This window comes from Diadema antillarum, unplaced genomic scaffold (genome assembly GCF_040938485.1).
Source record: "Diadema antillarum isolate AM-2024a unplaced genomic scaffold, OU_Dant_1.0 seq00000460_RagTag, whole genome shotgun sequence".
Classification (NCBI taxonomy): Eukaryota; Metazoa; Echinodermata; class Echinoidea; order Diadematoida; family Diadematidae; genus Diadema; species Diadema antillarum.
The window spans coordinates 2,118,957-2,135,262 of NW_027271431.1; the positions used below are offsets into that span (position 1 = coordinate 2,118,957).

The window sequence follows — 16,306 nt, forward strand, 5'->3', positions numbered from 1 at the left end:
AAGCGTACATATTGCACCTTTAAAACATACAAAACGCAGAAGAGATTGACTTTAGGATGTTTTCAATCCACAGGTAGACGAGAAGTTAGGCTGAAAAATCGTAAACAACTTTAATATTTAGATGCAATAGTAATGAATTTGAAGAAGAAAAAATAGGACGTGTTTCCTGGATTCTCCAGACACTGGTCTTCAACTCGATGTGTTTCCATGGAAACTAAATAGATCATCTGCATCACCGGCAAAGCTGCCGGTTACATCGTATCCAGGCGTCGCTTCTCTCCGTCCAAAAGGGAATCTTTCTACAGGTGCAGCAAACACAAAATACAGAGACAAACAAACATAACGAGTATATAGCATGCAAAGTTTTGGGTGATAATTAGAGTAAAGAGAAAAAAAAAAGATTGGCGGAACCCAAGTTGGTACACGAAAAAGAATGATTTCAAAATCAACCAAGGAAGAGAAGTCAACAAAACCAGCGCGGGGGCCCGGGGGGGGGGGGGGGGATGGTGACTTTTTATCCCGGAAGTGCATAAGTGGCACTAGAAAGAAATAGATCAGAACTTTAAAGTGTGAGCGTAAGGCTTTCTTTCTGCGCTGAAGACTTTTTTTTTTGTTGTTTTTTTTTTTTGCTTGTCAGCTCAAGAAACCCGGAAGTGGCTCAAGAACTTTTTTGCTTGTTAGCTCATGAAACCTTGAAGTGGGCCCCACTTTTGAAAACGTAGCAGAGGCTGGGAGAGGAAGCAGCAATAGTAATTGTGGTTGATGTGATCAGATATGTTGGCAGTGCTGAGAGTGTTGGCATGCTTAGTCACAGCAACAGAAATTGCTCTGATAGATTAATCTTATACAACAAATGCAATTGCGATGATTTGACAACTTTTTTGAGAGAGAAATCGCTCTTTCTCATGGAGGTACTTTGAATGAAAGTATACAATCAAAATTAATTCAGAAACATAATTGAAAATAAAGCGGAAAGGGGTAGACACGTATATAGACACTTGTAGCAATGTCTGTGATGTAAAATAGTGTGTCATCTTGTATGGGCTCTTTGGGCTAGCCATTTTAATCACATGACTTCCACGACATGCAGAGACTACGAAATCACAAGACGACAAACTATGGCATGAAACAGATAGAAATAACAGACAAGGAAAGAGGATAATGAGGCAAAAAAAAAAAGCTTTGATGATGACGTTCGTGACAGTGACAACGAATGAACCTCGCCTGGTTTCAAAGTAAGCAGTGCCGCCCATCCAATACTACTACTTCTACAACTACTACTACTACTACTACTACTAATAATAATAATAATAATGATAACGATAATAATGATAATAATAGTAGTAGTAGTAGTAATAATGATAATAATGATAATAATATAATGATAATGATAATAATAATAATGATAATAATAATCTAAATAATGCTGGTAACAATAATTATAATTATAATAACAGAAAACAAAAAGCAATGACCAACAAAAAATGGTAGATAAACTTAGCATATCAGACTTCCATTTCATGGCACAAAACATGGAATTGATGGAAAAGTCTCAGGAAAGGCATAATACATTGTATTAGCACATTTTACCTAACTCTTGAAAAGTATTCAAATATGTACGCGTATCTGTTGTTTCTTGTAAATTCGTGAATGAACATAACTAACAAGTATACACTCTTAGAAACAAAGGTTCAATTTTGCACCTTTACCTGTGACGCAATTGCACCTTTAAAGGTGCTCACTGGTCTGAAAGGTGGAAAGTTGCACCCGTAGAGGTGCTACAATAATTGTGTCACACGTAAAGGTACAAAGTTGAACCTACTAGTTTTCTAAAGCCCGCCGCACACTACACGATTTTGCCCCGATTCACCGGTCTTAAGACCTTAAGACTAGAAGTGTGACGTCACAGTCTTGCCAGTTTCTGGTCGTACGACTGGGTCTTAGCGCCAGTCGTAGATATTTGACATGTTGAATTTCTACGACTGGTCGTAGGCTTTCAGCCATTCACAATGCAGTAAACTGCAAGCGCACGCAGTGTGCACTGCGCGCGCATTACAGTCGGGTCGTATAGTGTGCGGTGTCCGGTCGTACGACTGGTCTTAAGACCCAGCTTGGCTTAAGACTTTAAGACCAGTCTGATCGTGTAGTGTGCGGTGGCCTTTAGAGTGTATCATTGTACTCTTAATGGTGGTTTCAGACTGTAGAAACTCGTCATTGTTTAATGAGAGTATGTCCATGCAGTAATCGTTCATGAGTTTAACTACTCCCTACCAACAATAATAAGGAGAAGAACGACAGAGATCAACAGCAATAAATTTATGTATTGAGAGACACACTGCTGTTGGCGGGAGTTTGTTTGACGCTTACTCTTCGATAGTGGCGCTTGTCGCACTGGACGATTATTACTGTGGCGACGGCACCAAGGAAAAGCCCTCCACCTACGGCGATGAGGAGTACAATCAACCCGAAGAGGATGTATTGTGGCACTAAGGCGTCGCTAATGAAGAAATCTGCGTTAGCTTCATCCACCACTGACGACTACGAAATTAAATGCAATAAATAGATCTAAAATGAAGGTAATTATTTATCATGACATGGTATATGTGAAGGAAACTTTATATGGTTTACATTTGATATAGTATAAAAAACTTTGCTATAGCAGAGTGACTAGAAGAGCTATTTGCTTCTAAATGTACATACTCAGTGTTTGAAGAAAAAGTGAATCCGCAATCTGATTTCTAACATGTCTAAGGACCTGGATTAAAGATACCATCGAAAACAGCAGAAAAGTGAAATGATTTTAGCCAAGGGGTTAACAATCCACTAAACGTATGTGAAAATTCAACTCATTTGACCTGTTTAAACAGAGACCAAATACGCACGCATGCACATAGGCAAATACACAAACATTATTACACTTTTATACACAATGGCATAACCAAGACTCAATTATACCTAGAATTCGGACGCATTATCTATATTTAGCAAACATTACCTCGTTCAGCCAAAAAATAGGGAAATAGGCCTCGCTGATTTGCCGCGCGTCTCTGTTGAAAGAAAAGATGACAGAATATCGATCATTATTAGAGAAAAGAAAAACCCAACGGCCATTGAATGACAGCGTCCAACAGGACTTGAACAGGTGAACACAGAAAGTCGAATCAAAATCTTTTTAATATGGGATGCATGTAATGGTATCACGTATTCTACATTAATGAATGTAGCCCACTCCTGATGACTCCAGCAGTATGCACTCTTTGACTTACTGAGTGTACAGTATGTATATATGTATATATGTATATATGTATATATGTATATATATATATATATATATATATATATATATATATATATATATATATTATATATATATATATTATGATGTCTTTGGTTTTTATATAACGTACTGAATTCATTGCCATGGGATTACATCACTGCGATCACAGGAAATCTGTATTTCAAGTTATCTGTGAGGATGATACATTAATAAATCGAATCAAATAGAGTCAAATTAGATAAAATTAAATCAAATCATTTAACTTAAATTCAAATGAAATCAAAACCGATCAGTGCACACATACGAAGGCAAACCCTACAACGAATTGCACCAAGCGTAAACCTTTCCCTTGACATTGTGTACATAGCTGTGGGCCTCGAACAAGACGAGCCTATACATACATTATAAGCTAAAGGTTCCATGGCTGCAAGACTGCAAGGTGGTGTGACATTTACTTAGCGTGTTTCTTCTGAATCATGGCAACAAAGAGTACTTAAGACTGACGAACTATCATTTTTTCATGATTCATGATTTTTTCATGATGAAAAGCAAGTGGCTGCACGGAAGGAATATTGAATGTAAAAGAAACATATCGCTAAATATCTGAAAAGACTCACTAACCTCATTTGGAGATTTGAGTCGACCTTGACATTAATTTGAAGGCGATTGTGCACCTGAAATGCAATCCCAGTTAGCTGCAGAAAGAAAGACAAAGTATCTACAGAATCTGAAGATATTCAGGCATTTGAATATCAGTCTGGTATTAGAGTTAGTCTTATAGCGTGACTTAAAGAGTTCTATTACAGCAAACAATGCGGACATGATGGCTGATTGCACAGTGTGTTCTGACGAATCTGCACAAACACATTGTTTCGTATTAAATTTTGCATGACTCAGAAATGCGTAGAAACAGCAATATTAGATAGACATTTCACCTAGACGTAGTTTATATTATAATGACGCAGAGTTTCTTTTCTTTCCAAATTCCAGTTCCTATTCGTATTCATATGAAAATAATGTTCGAAGAGAGTTGGGAAGATTTGAACGATACAGCTCAGCATTTATTAAAAAAGAAACTGTTCCTTTCTGGTATCCACTATCTCCTTTCGGTTTCTTAATAAGGATTTGAGTTTTAGTTCACTGTCATTAGTGTCCTAAGGCACTCTTTGTTCCTCATCGTTGTGGATAAACTCAACCCTTCTTAATATCAAACCGAACCTCATTGCAGCAAGAGTTGTTTTTACGGGTATAACAACGAGAACTGGCATTAAATTTGTCACCTTGACTCGATCATCTTTGTCGGTTCCCAGATTGAGCTTTGTAAAGAACTATCGACGCAAAAAGCAGCAACAAAAACAAATCGAAGGTGATGGACTAACAGAGATCAACTACATCATCAATAGTTAACGGATTTTTTCCCTTGATTTAGTAATTACCATTTCGACGTCAAACGATGTTTCATGCTCGGGACGCACTGGATTCATTCCATGAACAGCCTCGAAAAGAGACGGATCGCCGTAAAGAAAATGCGGCGAAGAGAAATATATCGGTGCGTTGCCAGCTATAATAATAAGAATATAAAGACACAGTTGGCATAATTAGTGAGACCTTTCAGAACAGAAGACACGATAACATCTGCATCTTTTTGACATCATTTGTCATTACTATTTCCCTAAAGTGCCTCTGGTTCATTCATGGTAGATGATATATGAACAGATTTGTTTTTTCGTTCCGATTTTAAGAGTGCATCGCCTTTTCGATAGTAATCTAAATCCACGCAGTATGTAAACTACGAGGTCTTGAAAAGAACAGAATAGGTATATTTTCATTACACACCAAAGTTTGGTGTGTTGTAATGATTTTGAGTTGATCCGAAGTGACAAGCATAAGGACACAAGTATCTCGTTATTACAATTACAAGTACTGTAGAACAAAACACAGTGTTAATACAAGACGGGAAGAAATCTTATATCCAACGTCGAATATGATATTGCGTGAAGTATGAATAATCAGTAAAGGCACACATTTTACAGAAAAGACAAGTAATGGTAGTTTTTCGATTAAAAAAAAAAAAATCTTACGTTGACAATTGGAGACGTTGAGCAACCCATTGGGGACACATGGCAAGTTGCCAGGAGGCGTGCAGAATCCGAGGTTGTCCGGATAGTACGAGACGTTGGCGTAGAGAAGATCCGGAACCGAGAAATGGGAAACGGGGATGCCCCTTATACTGCCGGAGTAGTCGTACGATAGGAAGCCCGATCTACCACGAATGGAAAAAAACAACAACATATCATTGTGATTTTACTCCTTAAAGCAGATGATTGAAATATCATGGACACTAATGTCTTGATCCCACACTTTTATATAGGAATCAAATGATGACTGGATGACAATTTGAATTTATATGAAATGCGTGTAAATTGATATGAAATCATTATGAAATGAGTGTTATCAGCTTTTTTTTTCAATGCAGATGCACACCCTTTGACATCGTCGATAACGATCAAACCAATTTTTCACACTTTTCCTCCATTTCTATTGTGATGTTGCAAGATTGTATGTGGTTCAACCTCAATTTAAAGGTCCTTTATACCTTTGGGGAAAAGTGGTTTAAAAATGTTCAAGATATCACATTTGATGTATATGTGTAGGTCTGTTGTATCACAAAACATCCTTCCATGTATTTTTTTTTTTTTGCAATAAAGCCTAAAATATAAGGAGATATCAGTATTTTTCTCAATAAACCATAACTGTAGACGGTTTAGTCTGGAAACATTTTTTATTATTACTATTGTTCACATTTTGTGTCGGTAACAATACTTAACATTGATTATACGGATTCAGCGTTTTACCAGGGAGGTGGGATCTCCCACCTCCCTGGTTTTACAGTGCGTGTTTCTATCCCTAACTCACATTTTTAACTATTTTAAGAAGTAGTGCTGGCTTTTTGTTTCATCTGCAAATGGTAAATTATGCCTATAAAGAAAGATGATAGAAGTCAAAGTTCAAATCAAAGTTGTTCTAGAGAGAGACAAAGAGTGCAGAGGAAGAAAAGACTGTACCTGCAGAGATCGTCGACGTACACGTAAAGTTGATCATCGGGAGTTAAAAAAGGTCGGAAGGCCGTTCCATCTGGTTTGGGAATGAATGTTAAAAGTATTTGCAGACAATATTTCAATACAGGCTTAGGGTCTGTGTAACGATTTGACGTCTTTACCACGATTTGACGTACAAAATCCTCTTCATTATCATTATCTGGCCATGACGGTTCCTTTGCGCACTAACATACAACACTGGCACCACCTCTATCTATGTACAGGCGTTGCGCATGTACTCGAGGCAAAAGTACCCTCAGAAAGAAAGGGAGAAAACCTTCAAACTGTGCCCAATTATGCCTGTTTCGTCTAATTTTGCATAGTAAGATATACCGTAAAATTCAGAGTTGTCGGTTCAATAAGGACAAGATCATAATCTCTGCAGCAATAATTACCCCCAGGTTAATACTCTATGGCCATGATGACACCATGCATAGAGAATGTGCTCGAGATATAACGCGTTGTCATAGCTTGACAGTTTTGGCTTCCCACGCTTTTGATCATAAATACTCATTAAAAACAATTAAAATCCCTTCTATTTTTGTCTCAGTTTTGCTCTTATTTATGCGCATTGAGCATCTCCACAGAATGGATTTGTCGCAATAGTCCTATAAATTATTTATTATGACTATCATTATCATGATCATTACAATTATTATTATTATTATCATTATTATCATTATTATTATTATTATTATTATTATTATTATTATTATTATTATTATTATAATCATTATTATTACGATTATTATTATCATTATTATTATATTTACTTATTCATTTATCAATGTTTTTTCTCATAATGTTCTAAATAGTCTGTTGTGGCTCACCCGTTCCGTTGATCATATTAGCTTCGTCAGTGGACCACCATTCGAGAGAGGTTTTGCCATCCCATTCCTCCACCTCGCCTAGGAGGTTGATGTCTCCCTTGCCCGTGTTGACTGTCCATGTCTCTTCAAGAGTGTCGTTGGACTGGTGCAAGAACAAATCCAACATAGAAAATAACAAAACTCTGCTGTAGCTTTTGAATTATGACATTTTGCTGTGTCTGCTGCGACTTTCTTTCTTTAAATTGTTTTTTCTCCTAAAATAATGACTGCTTGGCAACAAAATAACAACATCTGACTTGAAAGTTGGGTCGAAGATCAAATTACTGGAATTATGTCCGTTAAGCAACCGGAACACGCCGACAAAACCTTCTTCAGTGTAAGATGTCTCAGTGTAGGAATGGACTCATATGACCGTATGGCGACTGAACACCTAAAACGGCAGTGTTGATCAAGTTAATTCTCGTCATCCGACAGTATATAGCATAAAACTATTTCATATTTCACGTCGACTAAAAATAGCTCAAGCAATTAGTATAATTTACATCATATATTTGGGTTGTTTTTTGCTCAGCACAAAACTCAGCAGCAATTTTAACAAAATATTGATACATGCCGTTGTATCAGAAAACAAAAACCGTACATATTCTCAATTTTGTTTGTTTTGTTGTTTTCTCTTGTGAAAAGTGCAGGACGAATGTCTAGCCTATATTCTTTTGTATCAAAAACTTACGCCCATGAAAATGCCGAACTTGGTGCTGATACCGGAGTCCTCCAGAAAGGGTTCCAGGAGCTTGAGGTAGGCGTCCTCGTAACCCCAGATCATCCCGCCCACTGGGATCTCGATGACGGTGGACGCACCGGACAGCGTGTTAAGCACGAACTCGATCGCCTCCAGGGTGGGGTCATTCTCAGCCAGGTTCGCTAGCGTCTGACAATGACACATTGATTTTGTGTGAATACATTACAGTGATGGAGTTTGAAAAGCCTTATACAGTGCACTCTCGTTATAAAGAACACGGCTTTACGTCATTTCCGTTACAACAAAATTAAAATTCAGGTCCCAAATTATCATCTATGTTCGGTTATAATGAAATTTCGCCAAAGCGAAAGAAAACTGCCGGTCTCGAGGACTTCTGCATAGGGGAAGGGCACTGTAGTAACACTCATTGATGCTGATTTCGGGAGATCTGTGAAATTTGAAATGTTCATTGAAACATGCTGCACAGATTTGGTGAATCTTTACTCAACATCTGGGTCAGATATAAAGTGCATACAACGAAGGTTAGGCGACCGTTCTGGTCTGTAATGGAATTGGAATTCTGCATCTCGCAAGACCTTTAAATGTTAACCTTTTTGCCGTACCATCACCCATCTACTCCTTTCTTGTCCTCATTGAATTGAATTCAATTGAATTGAATTGAATTGAAATGAAATTGAATTGAATTGAATTCAACTGAATCGAAACTGAATTCAACTGAATTGAAATTGAATTGAACTGAATTGAATTGAATTGAAATTGAATTAAATTGAAATTGAATTGAATTGAATTCAACCGAATCGAAATTGAATTCAACTGAATTGAAATTGAATTGAATGAATTGAAATTGAATTGAATTCAACTGAATTGAAATTGAATTGAATTGATCTGAAATTGAATTGAATTGAAATGAAATGAAATGCTGAAACTGCACCTGTCTTTCACTCGAGACTCAGTGGACAGTTTCAGACACATTTATTTTCATATCTTACTTCACATTGATTGTTGATATGATGCATATACTAAACAGACAACAAACAAACAAGATACGAAATATAATATACAGTGGATTATGACGAAAAAGCGTGTCAGCGTAGGATTTCTACCTAAAATAATATTCACAGTAAGATGTAAAATATGAAGGAACCGCAAAAGCATAGCTTGTAACTGCGGGTCCAAGGAAACACACGCCAATTTGAATACGTCTCGCAATGGAGATAGGACACAGAGTGCTAATGACATAAGTATTATGAAAGCTAATATAGCAAGGTACAAAGGGCAAAAGAAGCATAAAAGAAGAGAAAGAAGACGAAGAAGAACATAAATTAGGACCAGGTAAAAAACAAACAAACCCTGACATTATTTATTATACACAAGTATACGAGCATATCTATCATCAAGTTCATAACGAATTCAAAAATATGAGAACCGGGTAATTATATTGCATAGAGTACGAAAGTAATTATACTAAATACAGTAAAACGAAAATAATCATACTAAATAGAGCAAAACGAAAGTAATCACAATTATCATAAATAGAGTAAAACGAAAGAATGATAATAATTTGATTTGCTTGTCTTTTATTTCATTTGAAATGGGAAGGTATTGATCGTCTTACGGATCATAATTACGTCTTTTAAGCTCAAGCATAATATTTTTTCACTATTCAGAGACGATAATACAAACGCACTGGCACGGAAACTTACAATGGCAGGTAAATTGACGGTGGTGAAAAGATCCGTATCTGGTCCCACGGATAGATCTTCCCTGAAGACGTACTTGGTCTTTGGGTTGAAGGATACCGTGTTATCTTCATTCCACGTGATGTTCTCCTTGGCCCGGAATTCCCTTCACAAATTTAAAATTACGTCATACAAAAAGCATTTACACATGGAATTCATTTCTCTTTAGAGATATGAGGTTCAAGGCGTGACATACCGTAGAAATAAAAATGTAAAGCAATGTAGTAAAGCAATGTCCATTCCTTCGAATTGTCCTAATGCATGGATAACACATGTTTAACCTGTTTTTATTTGTTGTTGTTTTCTTTTTTGTTTGCACATTATCTTTTTTTGTATTCGATTGTTGAATAGCCTATACCTATGCCTATACAAGTACGTGAAGACTTTTTTTCGTTTCTGTAACTTCTCTCAGAAAAATACTTTTTAATAATCAATTCATGCATTCGCTATCTGTAAGGCAACTGAAATACTTCTTTCTATCCGTTAGCAACCGTATAAATTACTTGCAGTCACAGTCAGTATCTGTAATGCATGTACTACAATCAACCCAGACGTTCAGATCTCGAGGTTATAGAAGTATATGTAACGTACTGGTAGGTATAGGGACCTTTCTCCTCCAAGAAGGGCACACCGCCGTTTAAGAACTCTTCCGGGTTTGTCAGGTCCCAGAACCAGAACTGCATAAAGACAGGCGTTGGCGGCACCAGCCATGATTCGTAGGCCGTGGTACCATTTTCTATGACAACATCCTGTGTAAGCAAATTCGTATAAGGGGGATAAAGAAGATTTAAAAAATACTGCAAAAGAAAGGGAGGAAAAATGTATGTTTGTGAAATTGCCATAATGCTGACACATAACATACACGCACGCATATATATATATATATATATATATATATATATATAGTGAAAACTCTGAGCAAAGAAAATGGGTTTTCATCGGGATGAAAACCCATTTTCTTTGCTCAAAGTTTTCACTATTTATTATTATTTGTTTCTGGTCAGTTTTCCCTTCCTTGTTTCAATATCATATATATATATATATATATATATATATATCCCTAGTTGGCACCTTAGGGAGACATATTGGGGAGAAGTGTCTTCATTAGGGAGACAACTGGTCATTAAGGAGACAATTTTCGTGTCTCCATTGCGTAAATTGCCATTGAACATGTATTTTAAAATTTGCATATAAAACAAATGGAAATGTCTTCCAAATGACCCATCTAGGAGTTATATATATATATATATATATATATATATATATATATATATATATATATATGTATATATATATATATATGATATATACTGTTTTATAAACCGGTATAAATATATGGGTGTGTGGGATGTGTTTGTGTGTTTACAACAAAGTAAAATGACCGCTCGAAGATAATATGTTGATTTTCACAGGTATTAAAGTGGACTACGCAAGAACGCAGTTGTCAAGTATAGCCTTTCCGGTTCCCAATTCCATCAATTGGTTTTTTTTTTTAAATCAGCATAATTAGGTGCCTACATTGAATTGAGAAATTGCATTACCAGCAAGGTTACTTGATAAAGAATGGTATCCGTCACAGCAATGGTAACTTCTAATCACTGCAACTAACGAATTAACAAATGTAGGTGTCCTTGAAGCTGATTGGTTGTTGCTAAGGTAATCGTTGATACAGAACTTTACTGCTTAATACTTACATAATTTTACATAATTCTAAACAATTAATGTATAGGGTCAAGACACTAAAAAGGTACCAAGTTTATTAAAGGTAAGGCCTGACAGTAAAATCGATATTGGTATTACTCTTCCTTTATGTTCTATGCAGAAGTGAGTTTCCATCCCCCTTCATTCTATAGCTGACTGCTTATAAGAGATATTTCTGATGGAAGTTCAGAGTTTAAGCTTACTGAGATATCTAACAGGAAAGCAATCCTACACTATAGACTATAGCACAAAAGTGGCCGCTCGTGTTTGTCGAATCTAATATTTTTAGAAACACTTCAGCCTGTATTTGCCAATGACCGACTTTCTTTATCCAACGAGACCTATCACATAAAATTGATACTTAGTGGGTCTTGGTTATGACAGTAATAATTATAGAGGAGTAAAGTTTATTGTTTTGGCGGTGATGTTTGATTTTGTGATACGAATAGGATGAGTGGAGTTCTTAACCTTTAACTTAGATTGAAAGAGTCCTCATGACATGCATGATGGCAATATTTGAAATTGCTTATAAATATGTTGTTGTTGTTGTTGTTGTTGCTGTTGCTGTTGTTATTGAAAATTATATTCCTGCAAATTAGGATACGGTACAAAGTGAAGCTCTGGAAAACTGCCACCTATACGGGCTCACACCCGTGACTGCAATGGACGAGTTCTCCATACATCATGTAGAGGACACAAAGTATCGATACACGAAAACCAAGTAAGGAAGAGTCATAAAGAATCAAAATCGTTAGTTTCATGACAACTGAGGAGATGCTATATCAATGAAGGTAAATTCCTGATGTGATTCTCAAATAATCTCCAATAAAAAAAAAATCCCCACAAAATAACAACGCAAAACAGGACTAATTGTGGTCAAGCTCGACGTTCCTCGCAATTTTTGGGATTGCAGTGAAACAGGTTACATTTCTTAGACGGCAGATACACGAAACCTCGTTTAGACTCCAGTGAAGTTTACAGAATTGACGTTTCTTATCAATATTAAACCAACGTCTACATTTAAATGTGGGAATATAGACATAATCGAGATTGGAGGCTTTAGGGACTGTGCAGGGAACACTTCGGCTACCACAGGGCCATTCAGAGGAAGTAGTGTCCATCTTTTTATTGACGGTAAAGTTGGCATCTATACTTTTAAATTTGCAATGAATTATTTCTAGACAAGGAGACAAACTTCTGAAATGATTTATTTTTCTACTTTCCCTCCCATCAACGTGTAAGACTTCTAAAATAATGCATCAAATAGTGAACGTAAATGTGAGACTATAGTCCATGTTTTGAGTGTAATGTCGATTGAGATAAAACAGTAAATACTAGTAGGAACAAGCATTTACAATATATTTCTTTATGGCGAGCACTCAGCAGACAAAACAAACTGTTTACTAATGATAGATGTGTGTACCTACATCGACAGTCATCTAAGAAAGGGAAGATATGCTTGGATAAAATTGATGCAACATGATCGGCGAAAAGTGAAACAAACTTTATAAATTGCAACTGATTGACAAATTTGTCAATCAGTTGCAATGAAAGCATCTCGACGGAAGAATTCATGAATTTGAATAATTACGCAGTACCCGCTGCATGCTATAAGGATTAGAACCAACACTTGCTGTCGGGCGAAAGCTCGGTGGTCTAGTGGAGATGACGCCTGTCCGGTGATCAGGAGGTCGTGGGTTCGAATCCCGCTCGAGTATTTACGCCCATGATTTTTATCATGGTTACTACTAAAACACTGATCAATTCAGTGCTTATTTACGTCAATGCAGGGCAATTTGTCAATCAGTTGCAATGAAAGCATCTCGACGGAAGAATTCATGAATTTGAAAAACTTTATCAATGTTTACTTGTGATATATCTATGACTTCATAAGTATTTACGTCTTCTGATGCCTTCTTCTCGTGTGGTACCACGTGCATGGTTGATACCGTTAGGTGACTATTGTTAGTAAACCAGGGGTGGACTATGAGGGGTCGGCACTCCAGCTTGTTTTCCTTTGTAATTTTTTGATACACCACTTCAACGGGTTTGTTTTGTTTGTTTTCAATTATTTCTATCTGACAAGATGGCTGGATAGCCCATAATCAGCTGCTCGAGTTGGTCTTCCACTAGGGTCCAGTTGTGAGTACTGGGGGTGGATCACTTCAAAGAGTTTGTACCGTACTCTTTGCGATGATTAAACGATGCAGGATTTGACTGTACGATGACACATTAACATTGCTCAGTTAAATTCACTTGGATTCCAACCTGAGCTGCGATGTAATTGCAAAACAGACATGGTACCAACTGACCCACCTCGCCGCCAATATTACCCCTTCAGAGTTGAATAGATACACCCGTATTAGCTTGTACCAGCACTTGCTTCGTCATACTGAACGCTGAACCTTCTATTTTCCCTGACATTATAAACTGATTGCACAAGCATTAAAAAAAGACTTAGACATACTGTTGACATTATAAACTGGTCGAGACGTCTTCTGTAGCAGTCAATTGATTGAAAAGCGTGTAACAATTATCAAGTAATTCTTTCTTAATTTTCCAGAAACAATATTGCAGATGACAACTCATCAAAAACGTTCTACATGATTTCCTGTCTTGCAAACATCCAATTGAATCATTCGTTGATAGAGGAACCTTGACCAGACACATAAAAAGAGCTCGTTGCCAGAGAGCATTATTTTGATTTCTTAATGGTTTTGAGGAATGAAAATGAATATTTCTAAATAATAAGTGTGTCATAGTAGTATCATATATTTATTTGTATCTGGTCAATTGTGCGAGTGCTTGTCCATGTGCATTTTGGCTAGTTTATGGTTTTTTAGTTTCCTAAGCTGTAACGTGTATAAACTATTGTTTTATAGTATAATCATAAATATATTATTGTTATTGTTATCGTTATTACTAATATAATTACGTCACTATAACTATTATTATCATTATAAGAAGAAGAAGAAGAAGAAGAAGAAGAGTGAGTCTCGCGTGCGCCATTTTTAGTTCCAACATGTTTGTCTTATAATCAACAAAACATCATTGTACACACTATAAAATGACGAAAGCAAAAATTTTGTTAACAAAAACCCTTGTTGGACCTAAATATGGCTTATTCGGGACTCATTCTTTTTTGATAATGATAATGATATCCGAAGTCTTACACTATTCTAAGATGAACACCCCCATCCACCAAATAGGGACCCATATAAGTATGTTTGTATGCATGGATATATATACATGTATATATATATATATATATATATATATATGTTGTGTTACATTATGTTATATTATATTCTATTCTATTATATCATATTATATTATATTATATTATATTATATTATATTATATTATATTACATCATATTACATTATTTCAAATCATATTTGTATAGAACACAAATGATAGTTCAATGCCAGCCAGACCAGTGTGATCGTCCTACCGCAATGACGAATCCTCTGACGATGTCCTCCCCGACCGGGATGAGCACACAGCCGAAGACGAGGAGCACGGCACCCACAGTGCCGGTCACCAGCACCTTGGTCATCGTAGGCTTGCACATGGTGGAAGTCGAAGCGCTCGTAGATCGGAAGGAAACGGAGATCGATAGCTGTATCTGTTTATATGGACTGCGCAATAGAGAATTTATACCGTACAGGATGATAAACCCTCTTGGACATGTTAATCATACAGTGCTGAAGAATTCCTGTTTCAAATTGACTTTGATAGTACAATGTGGAACAAACTGTAGAATGCCTTTCATCAAATCAGATGTAAAGGTTAATCCGTTGAGGCCGAGCTGATTTAAGCACAATTATGCTGTAACACACATTTCTCGTAGACACCTGCCAGAGTATATACTCGAGACTATCGGGTTAATGAGACGGTAATAAAATGTTAAAGATTTACAGAGTTTCATGAGACTGTATACATCGTACACAATCACTAATTATGCAAATAAAATTGGGTGATGATGATATTGCCTTACAACACAACGCTCCCAGACCAATTTGCCAATTTGAGATGCGGCAAATTTATTCCCAAAAAAAAGAGAGAAAAAAAATGTCATCTTTTTGATCAGTAGTTTCCCCCGGGAAGTAGTTTAGTGAGGATTTGCGTGTGGGTCGATGACAGCATTCAGAGGCCTGTGATATACATTGATCTCTTTGGTTAGCGGCCTTTGAACGAAGTCACTTCTTGATGGAAAGCATGTGAACCAGAGAAAATAATCATGTAGATGTTCTTTTTCATCAATAAGATTTAAGCGTTCTTGGATCTTGCTTTTCTCGAAGTCATCTTTTAAGAAAAGTAAAATCAAACATAGAATAGAATGGAAGACATTCAGACATTCTGTGAAATATAATTCCGTGACGATTTCTGCTGATTTTTATGAATAAAACAATATTCACGTATTCAATAATTTAAAAATAATTGTTTGATCCAAATACATGTATGCCAATAATGTTGTTAATCACTTTATTTCTTTATTTTTCACGGACCAGTTTTTCATTTTTGATTATCTGGTCTTTGGAAGGTCATCAAGAGTAAAGTAAGTTGAAATATGCGGGTACCCTTTATGGGCAAATAGATGCAGAAGCTTACAATACCAAGACAGGTGTTCATGCACACCACAATACCACACATTTTCTTGGGGTACTGGAACATTTTCCACATTTTCCCAAATGTTATTCTGAGACCTACGCTTTCTATTGTCATTTTGTGCATCAGTTGAGGTTGATGAAAGTCAAGAAAAGTTGTCCTTAAGGGGCAGAGCTTAGTGGGTCCAAAAAAATACACATAGACATATAATATATACTATTTATATTTACATAAAACATACAAGAAATGCAAGCAAGTATAAGATGACAGTAATTGTATTTGGTCCAGTT

The 16,306-nt window shown here is 36.4% G+C and overlaps 1 protein-coding gene across 1 annotated transcript; it reads right to left on the minus strand.

Moving 5' to 3' along the window:
• Positions 1-251: 251 nt before the first annotated feature.
• Positions 252-14,979, minus strand: LOC139733076 (lysosome membrane protein 2-like). The gene is made up of 13 exons (XM_071643918.1): positions 14,860-14,979; positions 10,296-10,453; positions 9,669-9,810; positions 7,936-8,133; positions 7,206-7,347; positions 6,343-6,412; positions 5,359-5,540; positions 4,714-4,838; positions 3,899-3,972; positions 2,996-3,047; positions 2,368-2,538; positions 1,710-1,778; positions 252-299 (listed from the first exon to the last, which is right to left on the minus strand). Exons 1-13 carry the CDS (start codon positions 14,977-14,979, stop codon positions 252-254), a joined length of 1,551 nt encoding a protein of 516 aa, XP_071500019.1.
• Between the last annotated feature and the right edge of the window lie 1,327 nt (positions 14,980-16,306).